Source organism: Microcaecilia unicolor, chromosome 6, assembly GCF_901765095.1.
Source record: "Microcaecilia unicolor chromosome 6, aMicUni1.1, whole genome shotgun sequence".
Taxonomy (NCBI): domain Eukaryota; kingdom Metazoa; phylum Chordata; class Amphibia; order Gymnophiona; family Siphonopidae; genus Microcaecilia; species Microcaecilia unicolor.
The window spans coordinates 118,645,316-118,666,388 of record NC_044036.1 but is presented as its reverse complement, the minus strand read 5'-3'; the positions used below and the strand labels follow the sequence as shown (position 1 = coordinate 118,666,388).

The following is a 21,073-nucleotide window of genomic DNA, read 5'->3' as shown; positions in this document are numbered from 1 at the left end:
GCCCTGTAATTGGTAAAGACAGACTGGGTTGTGTTAGGCGCATTCTATAGTGTCTGAAAAATAGCAAAAAGATATCAGGAACAGGTTTGCGTATCTTATATCACAATCTTGTCTTATTTGTGTTTTAAGTATGGGTGCTGTGTGACTCAGTGGGCAAGGGGAAGGTATCTTACAGCTGAAATTCGTGAGTAAAATGTTAATTTTGTTAGATGGTTTAATCATATATTGATAATGATCGTTGCTATTCTGTAGCCATAATAAAACCACTCTTCAGAATAAACTGCCCACACCTTTTTCAGTAGTAGCTCAAGGTGAGTACATTCAGGTACTCTGGATATTTCTCTGACCCAGGAGGGCTCACAATCTAAGTTTGTACCTGAGGCAATGGAGGGTTAAGTGACTTGCCCAAGATCACAAGGAGCAGCAGTGGGGCTGAAAATCGGCAGATAGCCAGTTATGTCGACCGATATAACCAGCTATCTGCTAGCCACTAACCAGTAATATTTAACAGGAGATAGCCGGCTATCCCCAGCTGAATATCATTGGGTAGACGGTTATGGGGCATTTAAGCTGCCAGGTGCCGATCTTGGCCAGTTAAATGTTTTTGAATATCTGGGGGGTGTTTTTTTATGATCAGTATAGTTCCCCATAGTGAGTCTGATTCAGAGGTTTTCCCAGTTGATAGGGTCTGTCAAACCTTTTCCCTATAGTTTGGAATTTATTACCATGGAGTTAGTGCTGTTTTCAATTTTTGATATGGTTAGAAGAGTACTGAGGGAAAAGGGTAGAAAACTCATCCTTCAGTTTGATTTGTTATCGGCATTTGACCTAGTGGATCACAGTATTCTGCTGTCTGAGCTTGACAGAATCTGGATTACTGGCAATGTTTTAAAGTAGCTTGAAGGGTTTATGACTTCCCACTCTTATAGAGTTAAGCAGAGAGGAACCCTGTCGGATCATTGGAGTTAATCCATGTGGAGTTTCCACAGGTTCCCCTCTGTCACCTATATTGTTTAATGTTTTTCTTCATTCTTTGGGAACTGAGCTTGACATTTCAAACTAGGTTTTGTTGTTCCTATTTATATCAGCTTAGTACTTGCCAGTATTAATTTGCAATCTTTTGTCTGATTTTATTTTATTTAAGGACACCTGATCTGCTATGGTCTCTTTGCAACCTCACTATCGGGATACCTGTCTTCCCTGTTTTGGTGATATCTTGAAAGATACCTATCCCCGAACCATGCACTTTTGAGCAACTGTCGGCCTTCCCCCCCATTTCTAGTTTAAAAGCTGCTCTATTTCCTTTTTAAATGCCGATGCCAGCAGCCTGGTCCCACCCTGGTTATGGTGGAGCCCATCCTTTCGGAATAGGCTCCCCCTTCCCCCGAATGTTGCCCAGTTCCTAACAAATCTAAAACCCCTCTCCCTGCACCATCTCATCTGCGCATTGAGACTCCAGAGCTCTGCCTGTCTCTTGGGCCCTGCGCGTGGAACGGGTAGCATTTTAGTAACCTATGGAACTTTGTAAGGCTAAGTGCTTTGAAAATAAGCCTCATTGGCACCTATCTGACCTGACACACATTCAGTTAGAGGAAGTTCTACTGGAATACCTGCAAATAAATGGCAATGGGGAAGTCACCCCTGTGATGCTTTGGAGGGCCTTAAAGCAGTTATGTGAATAAACTCATAGCGTTGGAAGCCTATTTGCATAAGATTAGGTTCCCGCGTGAGCGGGCTTACGTGACCAACTAGAACAATTGGAGTCACAGCATTGGCAAGGTGAGGGATCAGCTGACTTAAAAACACAAGCCCATTGATTGCATTTAGAACTTAGCTCTGCCTGACTGATACCTCAGAGCAACTGCAATGAGTGCGCCAAACACATTTGGGAACCTGGCTAGTTGCCTTTTGGCATTCAAGCTGAAAAAGCAGGTTCCATGTGATTATGTGGCTGGGATCCGGGTGGTGGTGGGGGATAGGGTAAGATATACACAAAGATGGGGGAGGTATTCAAATGTATTTGGAAGGGTTGAAATTGCCACGTCTGGTTGACTTTGAGATGTCAGCTCTTTCCAAACCTGTAGAGCTTGGATGAATTGCATTGGGCCATGGAAGATCTGCTGGGAAGGCTCCAGGCCCTGCTAGGTTTATGAATACATTTTACAAATGTTTTCCTAAGTTCTTAGCCCCTGTGCTACTGAGAGTTTTAATATGTTGGAGGAGACTTCTGCATTGCCCTCCATTTGGAACTTGGCCTCATCATGGTTCTACCTAAGCCAGGCCATGATCCTCAGTTTTGGAGCTCTTATAGACCCATTTTGCTGCTTGGTTCTGATTATAAGCTTTTTACTAAAATTCTGGCTGCTCATCTCAGCAGTTGCTACCTTCATTTTTCATGAGGACCTGGCGGGATTTATACAGGGTAGACAAACGTTCGAAAAAATTCCGGAGGTACTTACACTTGATTTTTAAGATCCAGGTGGAAGTGGTTTGGTGATCCTGCTCTTGCTGGATGCTGAAAAAGCATTTGAGTGGATCACTGGCTATTTTTGTTCTCTGTGTTGGGAAAAGATGGTTTTACTGGTCGCTATCTTAAATGGATACAGTTGTATTCTCAGCCGCAGCTTCTATAAAGCTTAATGGGTCATTTTCCCGCGTTTTTCCCATTACATTGAGGAACCTGACAAGAGTATGCTCTGTTAACCTTACGTTTGCCCTCATTATTGAACCTTTGGCGAGTGCCATTCGAGCTCAGAAGGATATCAAGAGCTTCTTTGTGGGCCGCGGTAGAGTACAAGCTTATGTTTGCCGATGTCCTTTTGATCTTGTCAGATCCTCAAACATCTTTGGTGGGAGTTACCCGAGCATTATCTAATTTTTAAGGGGGATTCTCAGAGTTATTCCTTATTAAAAATTACATTTTCAGTAATTTTGACTACATTTCTATTGTTATGTATTAAGTATCCTTTTTGAGATTTATTTATTTATTGCTGGTTTTGTATCCCACATTTTCCCATCTCTTTGCAGGCTCAATGTGGCTTACATTATGCCGCAATGACAATTGTCATAAGCGGTATGATAAGAACAAAGCATTGTTACAATTAAGGTACATTAGATATCAAGAAAACTAGAAATAAAGAAACAATACATATTAAATATGCAGAATATAAGGTAGAGTATATCGTTAAATAATAGCAGTGTGATTAAAGTAACCAAATTAGAAGTTCAATGTTGATTAGTTCTATTACAGATGTGATAGTGAGTCTTTTATGAAGGATTCTTGTTGTAAGTCTTGTTAAATAATTTAGCTTTCAGTGATCTCCGGAAGATTGTCAGATCGTGTGTTGTTTTTAATGGATTCGGAAGTGCATTCCAACGTTGCACGCAGATGTAAGAGAAACTGGATGCATATAATGACTTGTATTTAAGTCCCTTACAGTTAGGGTAGTGGAGGTTTAAGAAGGTACGTGAAGAACTTTTTGTATTTCTTGCTGGTAGATAGATATGGTCTGACAAATAAATCGGGGTCTCTCCGTGGATGATTTTATGGGCCAGAGTGCAAATTTTGAATGTAATTCGGTCTGTTAGTGGGAGCCAGTGTAATCTTTTTCTGAGGGGTCTGGCGCTTTCATATTTCGCTTTACCAAATATGAGTCTGGCAGCAGTATTTTGGGCTGTCTGGAGTCTCTTAATTATTTGGGCTTTACATCCAGCATAGATGGAGTTACAATAGTCCAAATTACTTAAAACAAGTGATTGCACCATATATGCTCCATACATTCAGTCTTGATTTTTCTGTCAAGTTTTTGTTGTACATGCCCTCATAATATATAATATTTTGGGGAGTAGTACCCCGGTTTTGTTTTGGTATTAGTGATTTTCTATTCCTGAGCAGTTTTTTATTGAACTGCAACACAAAACTTTCCCTTTTTATGTGGAAATGACGATCTTCTTGAGTAAAGCATGCCATGTTGTTCCAAACTAGATTGAAAGGGGGGTGGGGGTTCCGTGTTTTCGTGTCTTATCAGGTTGCTAATCTATGTATTTTAACTGACTGGTTGACCAACTTCCTGAAATCTTGGGTGGTTCCTGAACATTTTTAGAGCAGCTATGTGGTTGTCTCTGCATTTGTTTGTGAGGCATTACAGGTTGGATGTTCAGGCCAGAAGAGATGGTGCTACAGTGTTGGCTTAGGAATTGTCTGTTTCCGACCCTCATTTGGTACCACTCTGGTACTTCCCACTCATAGGGAATGGTCTGGAGCAGACGCCAAGGAAGGAGGAATTAGGTGTTCCTGCTCATTTTCTTTCCTTTAGTCTCTCCAGACCTTTCCTGGACCTTCTCCAGCTATTATCTGTTTTATTTTGTTTTGTTCTTTTCTCTCTCTTGGTCTTATTAGTTCAGGGATGTGGTTCTGAACTTGGGAGGGATCTGTTTCATACTATCTTGAAAAAAAAAAACCCCCACAAATTCTAGTGTAAATCTAACTAAAGAAACTGGAGTACAGAACGAAGAAAGTTGAGCATGCGTGCATCTTGTATTGAGATGTTACTGTTTTACTTTTCAGACAAGAGAGCAAAAAACCACATACTGTGGAGGTGCGGTGATTCCTACGAAAGTAGTCAGATAAAGGAGAAAGGGGTAGGACAAAGGTGGCTGTATCCAAATCCAAGGGAGACGTGTCGATTTCAAAACCTTTATTGAAGAACATTCAAATGGCTCGACACAGCTGCCGTGTTTCGGTGCAAAATGCGCCTGTGTCAGGAGTCTTATGAATGAAGCATCCTGTCATTTTCTTATTACATGATATAATTGCCAGGAGTAATGCTCAGTAAAAATACCTAAAAGGTGGGCAGTAAGAAAAACTGTTTATTAAAGATGGTTGAGACTCAACACAGCTGTGTTTTGGCCAGCTAGGCCTGCATCAGGAGTCTCTTGTATCAAATAAGATCATCCACTGGAGATATTTTTCATCGTCTGTGTATTTAAACAACAAATTGATGCGCCTGGTGCACCAAACCAAAAGCTATTGCAGACAAAAGAACTTCGCGCATGAACCCTTAAATCTCTTCCCTCCCAGTCCCGTCCTATCTTATCTAATTTATCTAGGAATCTTCACGATATTGACCCTTCATCTCTATCCTCCCATGTTTCAAACCTCCTCTCTACTGTGGCACCATCCACGTCTGTCAATGAGGCTGTTTCTTCTTACAACAATACTCTATCCTCTGCCTTAGACACTCTTGCACCTTTGATGACCCGCCCTGTAAGGCGTACAAAACCCCAACCTTGGCTGACTTCTAATATCCGCTACCTACGTTCCTGTACCCGCTCCGCCGAACGCCTCTGGCGGAAATCTCAGGCCCTTGCTGATTTCTTACACTTTAAGTTCATGCTGACCTCCTTCCAATCTGCTCTTTTACGTGCCAAACAGGATTATTATATCCAACTGACCAACTCTCTTGGCTCTAATCCTCGACTTCTCTTCACCACATTGAACTCTCTCCTCAAGGTGCCCCCTCCCCCAACTCCCCTTCATTATCTCCTCAGACCCTTGCTGAATTCTTTCACAACAAGGTTCAAAAGATAAACCTTGCTTTCTCTACCTCACCACCTCTCCCTCCACTAGTCCGTTCCCCTCTCTCTCCTTCCCCTCATTCCCTTTCCTCCTTTCCTGAAGGTACTATTGAGGAAACTACACTTCTCCTTTCTTCCTCAAAATGTACCACCTGTTACTCTGATCCCATTCCCACCCACCTTCTCTCCTGCTCTTATTCCTTTTATCGGTCACATTCTCAACCTCTCACTTTCCACTGCGACTGTCCCTGCTGCCTTTAAACATGCTGTGGTCACACCTCTCCTTAAGAAGCCTTCACTCGACCTTACTTGTCCCTCTAATTACCGACCCATCTCCCTCCTTCCTTTTCTCTCCAAATTACTTGAGCGTGCTGTTCACCGCCGCTGCCTTGATTTTCTTTCCTCACATGCTATTCTTGACCCACTACAATCTGGTTTTCGCCCTCTCCACTCAACCGAAACTGCGCTTACTAAAGTCTCCAATGACCTATTACTGGCTAAATCCAGAGGTCAATATTCCATCCTCATTCTTCTTGATCTTTCCGCTGCTTTTGACACTGTCGATCACAGCATACTTCTCGATACCCTGTCCTCACTTGGATTCCAGGGCTCTGTCCTTTCCTGGTTCTCTTCCTACCTCTCCCTCCGCACCTTTAGTGTTCACTCTGGTGGATCCTCTTCTACTTCTATCCCTCTGCCTGTCGGCGTACCTCAGGGTTCTGTTCTTGGTCCCCTCCTCTTTTCTATCTACACTTCTTCCCTTGGTTCATTAATCTCATCCTATGGCTTTTCCTACCATCTCTATGCTGATGACTCCCAAATCTACCTTTCTACCCCTGATATCTCACCTTGCATCCAAACCAAAGTTTCAGCGTGCTTGTCTGACATTGCTGTCTGGATGTCTCAACGCCACCTGAAATTAAATATGACCAAAACCGAGCTTCTCATTTTGCCCCCCAAACCCACCTCCCCGCTCCCCCCGTTTTCTATTTCTGTTGATGGCTCTCTCATTCTCCCTGTCTTTTCAGCTCGAAACCTTGGGGGTCATCTTTGACTCTTCTCTCTCCTTCTCTGCTCATATCCAGCAGATTGCCAAGACCTGTCGTTTCTTTCTTTACAACGTCCGTAAAATCCGCCCCTTTCTTTCCGAGCACTCTACCAAAACCCTCATCCACACCCTTGTCACCTCTCGTTTAGACTACTGCAATCTGCTTCTTGCTGGCCTCCCACTTAGTCACCTCTCCCCTCTCCAGTCGGTTCAAAACTCTGCTGCCCGTCTCATCTTCCGCCAGGGTCGCTTTACTCATACTACCCCTCTCCTCAAGACCCTTCACAGGCTCCCTATCCGTTTTCGCATCCTGTTCAAACTTCTTCTACTAACCTATAAATGTACTCACTCTGCTGCTCCCCAGTATCTCTCCACACTCGTCCTTCCCTGCACCCCTTCCCATGCACTCCGCTCCATGGATAAATCCTTCTTATCTGTTCCCTTCTCCACTACTGCCAACTCCAGACTTCGCGCCTTTTGTCTCGCTGCACCCTACGCCTGGAATAAACTTCCTGAGCCCCTACGTCTTGCCCCATCCTTGGCCACCTTTAAATCTAGACTGAAAGCCCACCTCTTTAACATTGCTTTTGACTCGTAACCAGTTGTAACCACTCGCCTCCACCTACCCGCCTCTCTTCCTTCCCATTCACATTAATTGATTTGATTTGCTTACTTTATTTTTTGTCTATTAGTTTGTAAGCTCTTTGAGCAGGGACTGTCTTTCTTCTATGTTTGTGCAGCGCTGCGTATGCTTTGTAGTGCTATAGAAATGCTAAATAGTAGTAGTAGTAGTAACCCGCAATCCAGACAGAGGCAACCAAAAAATGCAGCATCTGTGCCAAAACCCTATGAGGTGAGACTTAGAGAAGAGGTGGTGGATAGATAGGCATTCAGATACACAAAAGGTGATGGTAATATAGAAATAGTAAACCTTTTTTCAATAGAAAGGAGGTTAAAGTAGGTCTTGATATGGAGCTCCAATGGCGTAGACTTGGGGACTAACTTTAGAAGATATATTTTTCACAGAAAGGGTTATGCATACCTAGAATGCCCTCCTAGATTGAGTGGTGGTAGCTAAATGGTAATGAATTTTAAAAAGTTATACAATAAACAGAGAGGATCCTTACTTGCAGAAAGTGAAGGGATAGCAGAAGCATGACATAATACTGCAGGCATTGAAATAACCTTCCTGTACTGGCATCATGACTATAATAGCAGTAGTATCTGGCTTCCAGAATTCATTGGGTAAACTGCATGGCGTGACCATGATTAAAAACTCAATTGATGAGCCTGGTGTGGGAAGGGTGGATGATTTATACAATGGATTCACTGGTTTTGGTAGTAATAAGAATTATTGTAAAGCTTGGTAGTAAGACATGGTGAAAGATCTGGGTATTTGATTTAGTATTATAAGAATAGTAGAAAAAGATGACTGTTTAAAATGGCCTACTAGTGCTGGTGGAGAATACTTTCAACATATTCTGAGCATGCTTATAACTGTTAAAGAAGTAGTAGGAAAAAGGTTGAAATCTCAGGTAGACGCCTTGGAATAGAGGTGCAATTTTCAGTAAATGAATAAATACAATGTTGGTGTCCTGGACAGGAATGAAAATTTCCTATACAGAAATATTCTCTTAATACATCATGTAATATCTGTATATCTTCATGTATGTAAATCAAAACAAGGTGGGAAGTGGATACTATCCATATGACTAGCTACTATTGGAGATCCATGATCAAATATCACCTGTAAATTATGATCCTTTATAAAAGCTACTTGTGCCCACAGCCAGATCAGACCAAAATAGAAGCATAAATTGTGTTTAATCTGAGTCTTCTAAGAAATCCCACCACCACTGATGATCAAGAGTATAACTGTCAGATAACCTGAAGTGTGTTTCTTTTATATACTTTTCCCTTTGGGTGTTTGAAGTTCATATTATCTCACAAATAGTCCGCTGCATTGAAAGTTTAGGAAGACTTCCCTGTCAAGGCACACCATGCAGAACTTCGGTGACTATATTTATGCCCTCTTTAGCTTATTTTTCCCTTTGTGTGGGAAATCTGTCAGGTTGAACTGCGCACACAATATATTGAGTGATTGCCAGTTTGTATTTGATGGCTTATTTTAAGAACTTTTTGTTTTAACCACCCTTAAAATTTTCTGAAGTCAAGACTACAATGTCTGGATGGTACTGTACCTTTAGGAATAGCAGCCATCTGTCCCAAGACAAAAAAAGCTGCCAGCCTGTATGTGGATGTTTAAAAATATATATATGTGCATCTTTTCTAAGGCTATCTTAAGTAATTTGTTCTTATTTAAGAAGTTCGAGAATCTTGGCGTTTTACAATCTGTTAAGAGTGATGTTTTCCAGGAGAACTTTAAGGGAAACATGCTGGTGGTATCAGCAAATACTTGAAGGTAGCTGTGACCATACAAGTGGTAGAAGCTTTCTGTTCCAAATCTAGTAAACCAGTGCCTGAGATGGAGGTGGGATCAGTGGCATAAATTCAAATTTGACTTCCCCCATCCCTCCAAGTCTCCAGGGCAGCTTTAGAAAGGGCCTCCAGAGTGAGATAGGGTGGTTTACATCTGGAGATCATGGAGTGGCTGTAAGTAGGCACCCATCTTCCTTGGGCCCTCTGGCTACTTGGACAGAATTTATGCCACTGGAGAAGATGTTACAGATCCTGCTCTGTCTCAGTAGCAAACAAATTTCTGCTGGAGAGTTTGGGAGAGCTGAAGAATGTGGCTTCGGTGAGTGAAAAATTGATGAATTAAACTGTTGAAAAGTTAGGGACTTGATTTCTTTTTTTTTTATTTTATATTTATGAGCATTTATATAAAATTCAGTCAAGCATCCATTTAAGCCAGAAAAGGAATTATGAATTTATAATATAACATATAAAGAAACCCACCTCAAGAAGTTTAAAAAAAAAAAACTTGCAGTACACTTCCTCAAGTACACAATATAGTTGGTGAAGGGACATGATTTCATTAGGCTTTCCCAGGGTAAAACTTAAAACTGAGAGGTGGGAACTGGGGTGAAATCCTGTCCTTGGGCTTAATCCCAAGTAAAATCATAAAAGTGAAATTTAATTTTTCTGTGCTGTAAGTTAGCCCAGATAGGTTGTAACCTACAAGTTCCCCCTCCTCTTCCCCCACTCTACCATCAGGAAGACTGCCAAGAAAATTAACTTTTCTGCCAAAATATAAACCACCATCTTTTACCATCCCTTTGCGTTTAAGCTGTTGAAACTCTGGACACCTTCTTTGGTTTATTCTTTAGTGACCCCTGAGGGTTTTTTTTGTTCTTTGTGAGGCTTTTATAGTAAGCCATAGTTAGAATGTGACATGTGTTGCCTACCTTTCAGGTATCCCCGCCCCACACCCTTCCCTTGCCTAGGAGGGAGACTCTACAACAGAGCTCCAGCCTAACGCCAGCCTCTCCCGCTACCGTCGACCTCACCCTCAAGGTATGTACCACATCCCGCTAAGGCTCTTTCTATTCTTGCATGCAGGAAATTTTCAGTTTAATAGAGCACAAGCTGCTCAATCTTTTAGTTTTAAGCTTTCCTCTGTTTTCTATGCTCTTTCTGCATTTTTTTTAAAATAGACTTTTACACTGCCAATGGTTTCTATCTCAGTAATGCTTTCAGAGAGATTTCTTTCTCTGTGGCACCAGCATCTTCAGTTGTTGCCAATAGGACTCCCCTTAAGCCTTGAGGGTATCATTACATCACCCTGTTCTTGGCATACTCTAATTATACTTAAGTGAATAATAGTTTGAAATTGTATCCAAATGTAATCTTCACTTTACTATGATGGCACTTTAAAAACGGGCAAAGCCACCTCAAAGATGGATGGTTCAGTATCTCATTTTTTGGCAATTGTACTGTATGACAGCTTCCAAAAAGTAGCAAGGGTGAAGACCATGTTGTACAACAGAACTTTTCAGTCTTGTTCTCAAGTATCCTTTAGCCAGTCACATTTTCAGGATTTCCATAAAGAATATACATATGAGAGATATGTATGCACTGCCTCCATTGTGTGAAATGTGACTCATGCATTTTCATTGCAGATGTGCTGAAAATACACCTGGCTAGATGTTAAATGGCAGGGTTGAAAACATCTGTTGTGTAACCTTGTCTCAAGCTAATATAGTCAGTAGCAGAGCAGGAGGTTAGAGCCCACATCTCTCCGATTCAGACTCAGGTCTCTAGACTACAGTTGCTCATGCTGGAAGGCTCGTTTACGAATCGGTGGATGATGCTCACATCTTCTCTCTTTTGGGTTGAAATATAGGACAACCATGATTAAGTGCTGCCTTGCTTAGTTTCCAGATTTGACTGTCAGTGTGTGACATCCTTGCAGTAGAAGATAATGATATATGAGTCAGTAGGCTGTTTGTGCTCTCCTTTATAGGAATTTGAGCATCTGGAATTAATTGAAATATTTGTTGAAGAACGTATTTTTGAACTATAGCATATACTTATGCAAATGTTATTTTACAGAAAGTCTCTTTAGATAAGAGTTTGATTCTTGTAACCTTTACATCAGTTAGTCAAGGGTGCTTCTAGTTTAAAGGATCTTTAATTTGATTACGAAGAGGTTGGTCCAATGAAGTAGAATCACTCATAGTTTATAGAAGAATTTCAGCCTTGCATACTTGATCAACTATGCTGAAATATTTCACACTTATGTTTAATATAGTGTAATTGATTAGAGTAATATTTGTTTTCATATTTTCTCAGTTTTAAGACTTGCTTCTGGATGTTATGGATTCAGCTCCCCTCTTTTCCAGGAAAATCTATAGCTGTGTTGTCTAGCCATTCCCAACTGAAGGCATACCATTCAATACAAAAAAAAAAAAGTGTGACACCAGCCTCCACATAGCAAGCAATTCAGTCACAGAGAGGACATATGGACAAGAGCTAGGAAAGCGTGGAAAGTCTGATCGGTCTCTTACCAAATTTTAATACAAAACGGGGAAAGACATTTGGACCCATCTCAGTGAAGCATTGTTCCTATTGCTTTTGGCATTCACTGACACAATTCTCGCTTACCAGCTGTTAAGCAGGTGTGACTTTAATTATATGCATGAGCACACATTATATTTAGTTTTTTTTTTTTTAATTTATTTTGGATTTTGCTCATGCCTTTTTCAGTAGTAGCTCATGGTGACTTACATTCAATACACGGGGTATTTCCCTGTTCCTGGAGGGCTCACAATCTAAGTTTGTACCTGAGGCAATGGAGGGTTACGTGACTTGCCCAAGATCACAAAGAGCAGCAGTGGGATTTGAACCAGTCACCTCTGGATGTCAAGACCGGTGCTCTAACAACTAGGCCACTCCAAGATAACTGCTGCAGGTTTCGTTCCTGCAGTCATTACTTGTGAATTTTCCCTGACTATCTACATGGCTTCTCTTACACTGGAGGATGAACTATACATTGCATTTGGTTGCCTACCATTTCAGCACATTTTTCAATAACATTTCCTTGTGTCTCAACTTCAGTTTGGTTCATGACTTTCAGAGAGGGGTCTCACCTTGAGCCCCTTACTCTTTTCTTCTCTTTGCTTCACCCTCTCCTGCCTTTTTAACCTGAGCTCATCACCTACCTGCTGCTTCACTTGCTTCTACTCCCTCTGCTGGCCTCTACCTATCTCTGCTCTTTCCCTACTCTCTGGCCCCCTATACCTGGGCGCCTTGTCTCTATTTTATTTATATTACATTATACTGTTCGTACTTCTCTTTCTTCCTGCATCTTAATAGGTTCTGATAAAGGCAGAAATAGCCCAGGTGTCTCTAAGCAAAGAGCAGACAGTGTTTAAAGATTCCAAATTGTCCCTGTCAACTACTAAGCAGGTTGTAAATAAAGACAAACTTGGAGATGTCTGTATACAAATACTAAAAGTATTTAAAAAATGGGAAAGTTAAAATGTATAGCACTGAATCAAGAAAGAAGCATTTGTAAAACCTAGTGAAAGGGGGATAACCAATGGGACATTATATTGCAATGATAAGGTGGCTCAACTTGGTGGGGGAGCACTATATGTTTTAGAGGTCATAGAATTCTACAAGAAACAAAATGTAGTATGTATTCTTTCTGGATAGAAATTCCAGGGCTTTTTTTTTGAGGGGGTACTTGGGGGTACTGAGTACCGGCACCTTTTCCAGGTGTTAGCTAAAGTTGACCCATGGACCCCAAGTTTTAATGAAAGAGCTCAGGCTCTACACACCAATATTGCCTTGTCATAGATTCTGTGACTGGTTGCAGGGTGCCTGGCTATTGTGGAGTGGATCCCTCAGTGATCACCCCACCCCTAAAGGATGGCCTAGCATTTGAGTACTGGCACCTTTTTTGCTAGAAAAAACTAACTGAGAAATTCCATATGTGAAAGGGAAGAGAATACTTGGGGGGGGGGGGGGGGTATAATGTGATCCAGCTAGCCAGAATAAACAGACAATGAAATGCTAAGAACATTTGTTATCCTGCGAGACCAGTCCAGACAAGTGGGTTAGACCCTCCCAACCAGTTGATGGAGATAAAGACTACTGATATTCAATGATGTCATCACTAGCATAAGAATTGGTTCAGTCCTGAACCTTTCCAGTATTATCTGCCTCCAACTGATAAGTGAAGTTTGGATTGTTTTCCGGTACCTCTCAAGTACTCAGGTTATGTCCCAAAGTTGAATTTGCTTCCACTGTCCAGCTTCGAGGGGCTAGTCTGCAGGCCTTCTTCTGATCAAGCAAGGGACTTGATCTTTTTCCAGGAGGCAGGCTTATGGATCCATTGCTGCAAGGGGTAGAGCACTTAGAGTGGTTATTTTTTGCAGGGTTGCTGCCTGGGGAGGGAGGAGTTTGTGTGGTGAGTGATGCCTGGCCGTCCTAGTGTCTGCCTCACTCCCTCTCTCTCTATTTCTATCCCCATTCTCCCCCCACCCCCGGGCCTTACCAGAGGAGGAGGTAAAGCCAGAGTTATCTGAGCTAAAGTAGTGTCGTCCTGCACCATGTGTGACAGCTGGTTTCGGCGATATTTATTTATTTATTTTAGTTACATTTGTACCCCGCGCTTTCCCACTCATGGCAGGCTCAATGCGGCAGGCAATGGAGGGTTAAGTGACTATATCACTATAGCGGGGGGGGGGGGGGGGGCTGGGTTGAGCAGTGCAGCATCAGAGCCAGCCAGCATGGAGGCCAACTGCTGCCAGCCGGCGGAGTTTTCCCACCAGCAGAAACAGTACAAAATGTTTTCCCCACATCCTGTGCCTTAACAGGAGAGCCAACCTGGAGATGGGGACAGCTTTGGGCATGGGAGGCGCCTATCCCCAGATAGACAAGTTCAGCAGGGAGTTTGATTGGAGTCTCCAAATGTTACAGGACATCATGGGAAGTTTCCAGAATGCCCTTGTCTGTCTGTCTTTGTCAGGGCTGCAGGGAGTTGCTGCAGAGAGTCGTCTTTGGTCCATTTGAAAGGTACCTAAAGCAGGAAGCATCCCTGGGGGTGGTACAGGAGCCCATGGAACCCAGGTGTTCCATGCCCACTTCAGATAGTAAGGGTTCTTCTGGAGGCGATCTGTCCTTAGAATAGGGGGAGATCTCCCTTCCAAGGGAAATGAGTTATTTGCCTGTTTAGATGGGAGGAGTTGGCGACACTCATCTCACAGGTGATGTCCTATCATTCTAGTAGAGGATGCAGCATATTGTGACCCCATCTTGGAGGGTCTTAGAGTGCCAGCTAAGTCCTTTCCCCTTCATGCTTTCATTACCAACAGGGTGGATTATTGTAACTTATTAATTGTCTCTATTTAATAAAGCTAGTTTAAAAAGACTTCAGTTAGTACAAAATACAGCTGTGCAGCTTATTACTGGAGCCAAAAGAAAAACAGAGCACATCACTCCCAATTTTCTACGAAACTGCATTAGCTGCCAGTCTATAAGCATATGGATTTCAAGGTGCTGTGTTTAATGTATAAAGCCCTGAATTTAGGCCATCCTGTGTATCATTTAGTTGTGGGCATTGTGTTCTTCGCAAAAAGAACTTCTTGAATTACCTGGACTTTATCAAGCTGTCATCAACCAGGATGCAGGCTTTCATATGTTGGACCTTGTTTGTGGAATATTTGGTTGGACAGTTTTCATGAGATTTCTTCTTATACTTCTCGTAAACTTTTGAAAACTTTATTTTTTTCAGGATTATTATAATTAAGGTTTATAATATGTACAAGTATTTTCAGTGAATTTACTGTTTTATAATAGTATAGATAATGGAGTATTATATGATATATATTTTAGGGAGCATATTTTAGTTGTATTTTAGTAGGAATGCATTATTTTGGATATTAAATAAGTGTTTTATTATTGTAAACCACATAGTCACTGATGTAAATTGCAGTATATCAAAATTAATAAATCCAATCCAATAAGGCTTTGCACTAGATAGTGTTCTCTGACTGGGAGGCACCAGAGGTGATGTGGAAAAGAACCAAGATCGTGGGAAGACTGTATCCCCTTCCATAGAAGGATCTGGAGCAGTTTTGCCTGCCATGAAGATGACCAGTATACTGGTGAAGGGTGACCTGGCCTTGAAGAAAGCAAGCATTGTATGCGCTGGAAGTGCGGGCCAAAACAGTGTGAAGTAGAGGTTGACCAAATGATGAGCCAGCTCTGATGTTGCTTTTAAATTCTGGGAGTGCGGGCAACGGGATGTGGAAGTCTAGTAGCCTGGGCCCTGCTGCATTAGATTCCGCAGCTCCTGGTTTCTGCAGAGACAAAATGCTTGGTGACTGCCTTCCTGGTGCACATACTTGATGTGCAAATAGGACCAGATCGGTGGCATGGATTGGCAGATGCAGCTTCCAAGAGGCAGCTTTTTAAGCTTCCCTTTTGTGGGAAGCTGCTGTATGGGGAAGATCTTGAAACTGGTTAAGGACCTAGGCGAGGTGAAGCCTCCAGATCTCCACAAAGACTGTGCCTTGAAAGAAGTTAGTGGCCAAATCACCCTCCAAGAATTGAAGGCATTTTCATCTTGGGCCATCGGCCTTTTCCTCCTCCACCTATGTGTTGGGGCAGCCCTTTTGTGGGGCCCATAGCACCCAAGACAGGTCTGGTTCCTAGTTCTCTCCAGGCAAAGGAGGACAATGAGGTTTGATGGACCCAGTCCAAGACCCAGCAGGTGGAGTGTCATCTCCAACTGTTTTTCTTGGAGTGGCACTTCTGACCTGTGGGTCATCAGTGATACAGGACAGCTATGCCCTAGATTTCACTGAGCCCCTTTTTGTTTTATTTATTGTTCACTTAAATCCCACATTTTCCCACTCAGGCAGGCACAATGTGGCTTACAAACATTAAATAAAATACAGAATAGGAAAACTTAGAAGAATATACAAGGAGTATGCAGGGGGAGAAGCATCTAACAGGGCGAACTAGCAGGGTAGGAGCCAGGGAGGGTGCATCAAGCAGCGGTATAAAGTGAGGAGTAGGTCTTGGCAAAGAAGTAGGTCTTCAACAACTTCTTGAAGAGGGCGTGGTCCGCTTGAGTCCCATTCTGGTTTCTCTTTGTGGGTCTCTGCTCAAAAGGATAGCAGTGGTCGAGATTTTTATGCATCTTCTTCAGCTATTGTCCTATTGCTATTCAATTTACTTTGCAGGATCCAAGAAGGGAAGAACATTTTCTGATCCTGGATCTCAAGATTTAGTGCTGCCCTTTTTAGTGCCCAAGTTCGCATGAAAACCATAACGTTCATGATAGCAGCAGTTAGATGGGGAAAGTTCCTAACCTCTCGATCTGTCTGAGGCATATATTCACATCCCCATCCAGGATAGTTATCAGATGTTCCTCTAGTTCTCTGTTCTAGTTGAAAAATATTTATTTATTTATTGTCATCTCATTTGTACCCCACAGTTTCCCAACAATGTCAGGCTCAATTTGGCTTACAATGCACCACAGAGGCAGGCACCAATGTAGTAAAATGAAACTAATACAGCAAACCTACAAGAGATAATGGGGAAGAATAGGAATGGATGGAGATAGAGGGCAAACTGTGAGGGAAGGGGGATATGTCCAAATGTCTTTAGGTCGGTGTGTTTCCAGCAGTGGAGTCACTGGGAGAGCCCGCAGGGTAGGCACTTCTTAATAACATGGTCTTCAGTGATTTCCGCTCCCAGAACTTTCTTGAAGGTGATGATTATAGTGGTATTCCTGTGCAGGGAAGGAATAGTGGTGCATGCCTATCTGGACAATGGTTTATTCAGGCTGAGATGCAAAAAGAAACAGTTTGGGCTAGGCACAGATTCATTCAGATGACAAAGAGTCTGAGCTGGGTAGTAAGTTAACAAGAGAAGCCTAGTTCCATCTCGTTCTTTGGAGTAACTTAGAGCATGGGTCGGCACTGATTAAGCAAGGTCTCCCTAACAGGTTTGTCAGATTATGCAAGGAGTTTCAGATATGGTGTATAGGAGGTGCCTAGGACCTGGGATTAATCTCGGCTGCTAGGCTTCTAGTCATTGACCTTGGAGTTTCTGTGCTGGTGAGATCTCATGTGATGCCCCCTCAAAAATTGCTTCTGTCTAGGAGGTCTCCCCAGTCATAGGATTATGATCGTCGTCTTCCCTAGCAGCTGTCAGCTCAACTTTTCAGGTGCATGGATCTGGAACCCCCAGTCTGGAGGTAGCCACAATGAATGCCAGTCTGGCTTGCAGGGGAGCACACTGTCAGGATCGGATAGCGGAGGGGAGGTACTCATACTGGGAGGCCAACTGGTTGGAAACCAGGGCTATTCATTTAGCACTACTGGGTTTTCCCTCTGGTGACAGGAACAGCAGTGAATATCCTGTCACAGTGTGATGATTGTACCTCAGAGTACTGAAATAACTGAAAACAAATTGCAGATCTACTAATAATATTTGTAGCCTGTCATTAAAATAGTCTATGGTATCTGAAGATTGAAAGGTGAATAAGGTCAAGGATCGTAGGATCAGCCAGGTAGAAAATAGAGTAGGGCAAAATGTTCAATTTTCTCAGTAGAGAAGGATGAATAGTGGACTAACCAAGGGATCTGTGCTGGGACCAGTGGTTTTTAATACATTTATAAATGATCTGGAAATGGTACAAAGAATGAAGTAATAAAATTTGCAGATTGCAGTACTGTATTATCAAGGTTTTTAATAACAGTTGTGAGAGATTACAGGAGTAATTTATGAGACTGAGGAGCTTTGCATCCAATGAAAAGATGAGCTTTAATGTGGACAAGTTCAAAGTGATGCATATAAGGAACAATAACCCAAACCATCCTAGATACCACATTAGGAATCACCACCCAGGAAAAGGATCTAGGCATGAGTGTGGATAATAATATTGAAATCTTCTGCTCAATGTGCTGTGGCCATAAAAGATAATAGAATGTTAGGAATTATTAGAAATGGAATGGAACAAAAAAAAAAAACAATATCAATAATGCCTCTATCACTCCATAGGCCAACCACTTCTTGAGTGGTAATTAGACAAGGTACAAAGAAGGGTATCTAAAATTTATAAAAGAAATGGAATGACTCCCTTAAGAGAAGAGGCTAAAAGGGTTGGAGCTTTTCAGCATGGACAAGAGGCAGCTAAGCAGAAATACAGTAAAGGTCTGTAAAATCATGAGTAGAGTAGGAAGGGTAAAGGTGAATCAGTTTAGTCTTTCAAAGTTACAAAGACTAGGGGACACACAATGAAGCTACTAAGTAGTACTTTTGAAACACATTAAAGAAAATAGTTTTTCTCTAAATGCATAATTAAGTTATGGAATTTGATGCAGGAGGGTGTTCTAAAAGCAGTTTAGTGGGGCTTAAAGGTCTGGACAAGTGCCTTTCCTTAAACCGTTAAGGCTGACCTGGGAAAATCTACTGCTTATCTCTGGGTGTAAGCAGCATGGAATCTTGTTACTTTCTTGGGATCTTGCCAGGCACTTGTGATCTTGGCTTGATGGGACCTATGGTCTTACCCAGTATGGCAACTCTTGTGTTTTATAAGACCCTAAAGTGGCTTATGCACACTATTCAAATATATTGTTACTACAGGAAAACAAATATACACGTTCCATAAACCCAAAGCTATACATAAATCTTTCATCAATTCACCCTTCCAGACCTTTGTGGGTCATCTTTCCAGACAGGTTCACCCATCAGAATAATAGTAGCTGTTTATAATCAACTGCTATGAAAGTTAGCAAAGCCTGCTTAAATAGCCAGGCCTTTGTCTTCTTTTTTTAAAGATGGATTATATAAGCTTATTCTCATGACCAGACTCCAGCTCCTATGTACTAGTACAGAAGAATGGAGAATGCTGTAATGCAGCCAGCCAGACTAATCACTTCAGCTGTTAAATATCATTGCCACAGTTTTACACTGCTGCTGTTGCACCTAATCTGGTGTTAATTGCACACACTGTCAATCTCTGTTAGTCTGGGGATAAGCAAGAGAATAGAAAGACTCAAATTGGGCTCAGGAGGGGAAAAGAACTAATGATGTAGGGTCTTAAAGTGTCCACACATGCCAGTTAATTTCCATACTTCCCCGTTATAAAAATACATTATGACGTGTGACTCATCCTCTTCACCATAACCTCCAGTCTTCCTGTCTCCAGGTTCCACTCCCTCTACTTCTTCAGGCTTAATTCCCCATTTGTTTTCTATCCTTTCCCCAGGCTCAGTTTCATATGACCTCCATCCTCCACGAGTGACCTGCCAAGTTTCTTTACTCCCACAGCTTTTCCCACCTCTTCCAGAGAGTGAACATAATAGGGATATTTTCTGGGGTGTGAGGGGGCTGGAGGTTCACTGAATCTCCAGCCCCTTATGTCCGGGGAAGGGTTGGGGGATGAGGTCCACCGCACCTCCATCCCCCATGTTGCTGTCTGGGGGGGCACTAGGCCACCAGGGATAAAGCATGGCAGGGATCCAGTGACAGGTCCTGGCTTTTGACAGTCTGGACCTGTCAAACAAGTGCAGGAAGATTGTGCCTGAGCACATGCTCAGGCATAATCCTTTCACACTTTTAGGTTTATGATCAGAGCTAATATCATGCTTAAATTTCCATGATATTAGCTCTGATCATAGGGGCGTTATTGCCCCACGCTGTTCCAGCAACTAATTTTAGAGCGTTGTTTGGAAACAGTGTGGGGCTTCTGATCATCGGGGCAACAGTGCTGAATCTCAATTTTTCTAGCTGTATCTAGAAAGTGGTGCTTGTGCTGTGTCTTTTCCCATATTTCATGAGAGCCCAAGGAGCTTTATTTTTTATTTATTTTAAGTATGGGGAAAGACACATGGAGAGAACCTTACTTATAAAAGCTGTTCTTCTGATTTATAAATAGGCAGCATCTAGTTTAGACTGTATAGTCCAGTCCTGCCCAAACCTTAAACCAAGACATTGGGCTTTTACAGTGTTTTCTTGTAGAATTGGTGGAGGGAAAGAAGCAGGAGTTTCACAGTTTTGTTAGCATACAGTGGGGGAAATAAGTATTTGATCCCTTGCTGATTTTGGTAATTTGCCCACTGACAAGACATGAGCACCCATAATTGGAAGGGTAGGTTATTGGTAAACAGTGAGAGATAGCACATCACAAATTAACTCCGGAAAATCACATTGTGGAAAGTATGAATTTATTTGCATTCTGCAGAGGGAAATAAGTATTTAATCCCTCTGGAAACAAGACCTAATACTTGGTGCAAAACCCTTGTTGGCAAGCACAGCGGTCAGACTCTTCTGTAGTTGATGATGAGGTTTGCAACACATGTCAGGAGGAATTTTGGTCCACTCCTCTTTGCAGATCATCTCTAAATCATTAAGAGTTCTGGGCTGTTGCTTGGCAACTCGCAGCTTCAGCTCCTCCAATAGTTTTCAATGGGATTAAGGTCTGGTGACTGGCTAGGCCACTCCATGACCCTAATGTGCTTCTTCCTGAGCCACTCCTTTGTTGCCTTGCTGTATGTTTTGGGTCATTGTCGTGCTGGAAGACCCAGCCACGACCCATTTTTAAGGCCCTGGCGGAGGGAAGGAGGGTTGTCACTCAGAATTGTACGGTACATGGGCCCCATCCATTCTCCCATTGATGCGGTGAAGTAGTCCTGTGCCCTTAGCAGAGAAACACCCCCAAAACATAACATTTCCACCTCCATGCTTGACAGTGGGGACGGTGTTCTTTGGGTCATAGGCAGCATTTCTCTTCCTCCAAACCGGCGAGTTGAGTTCATGCCAAGAGCTCAATTTTTGTCTCATCTGACCACAGCACCTTCTCCAATCACTCTCGGCATCATCCAGGTGTTCACTGGCAAACTTCAGACGGGCCGTCACATGTGCCTTCCGGAGCAGGGGGACCTTGTGGGCACTGCAGGATTGCAATCCGTTATGTCGTAATGTGTTACCAATGGTTTTCGTGGTGACAGTGGTCCCAGCTGC

The 21,073-nt window shown here is 42.4% G+C and overlaps 1 protein-coding gene across 1 annotated transcript in view; it reads left to right on the top strand.

The window, feature by feature from the left end:
- Positions 1–21,073, top strand: part of PRRC2C (proline rich coiled-coil 2C) — a 458,438-nt gene that overhangs the window by 339,100 nt on the left and 98,265 nt on the right. Inside the window, 1 exon segment of the mRNA XM_030208285.1 lies at positions 10,001–10,102. Within this exon segment, the coding sequence (XP_030064145.1) occupies positions 10,001–10,102 (102 nt within the window).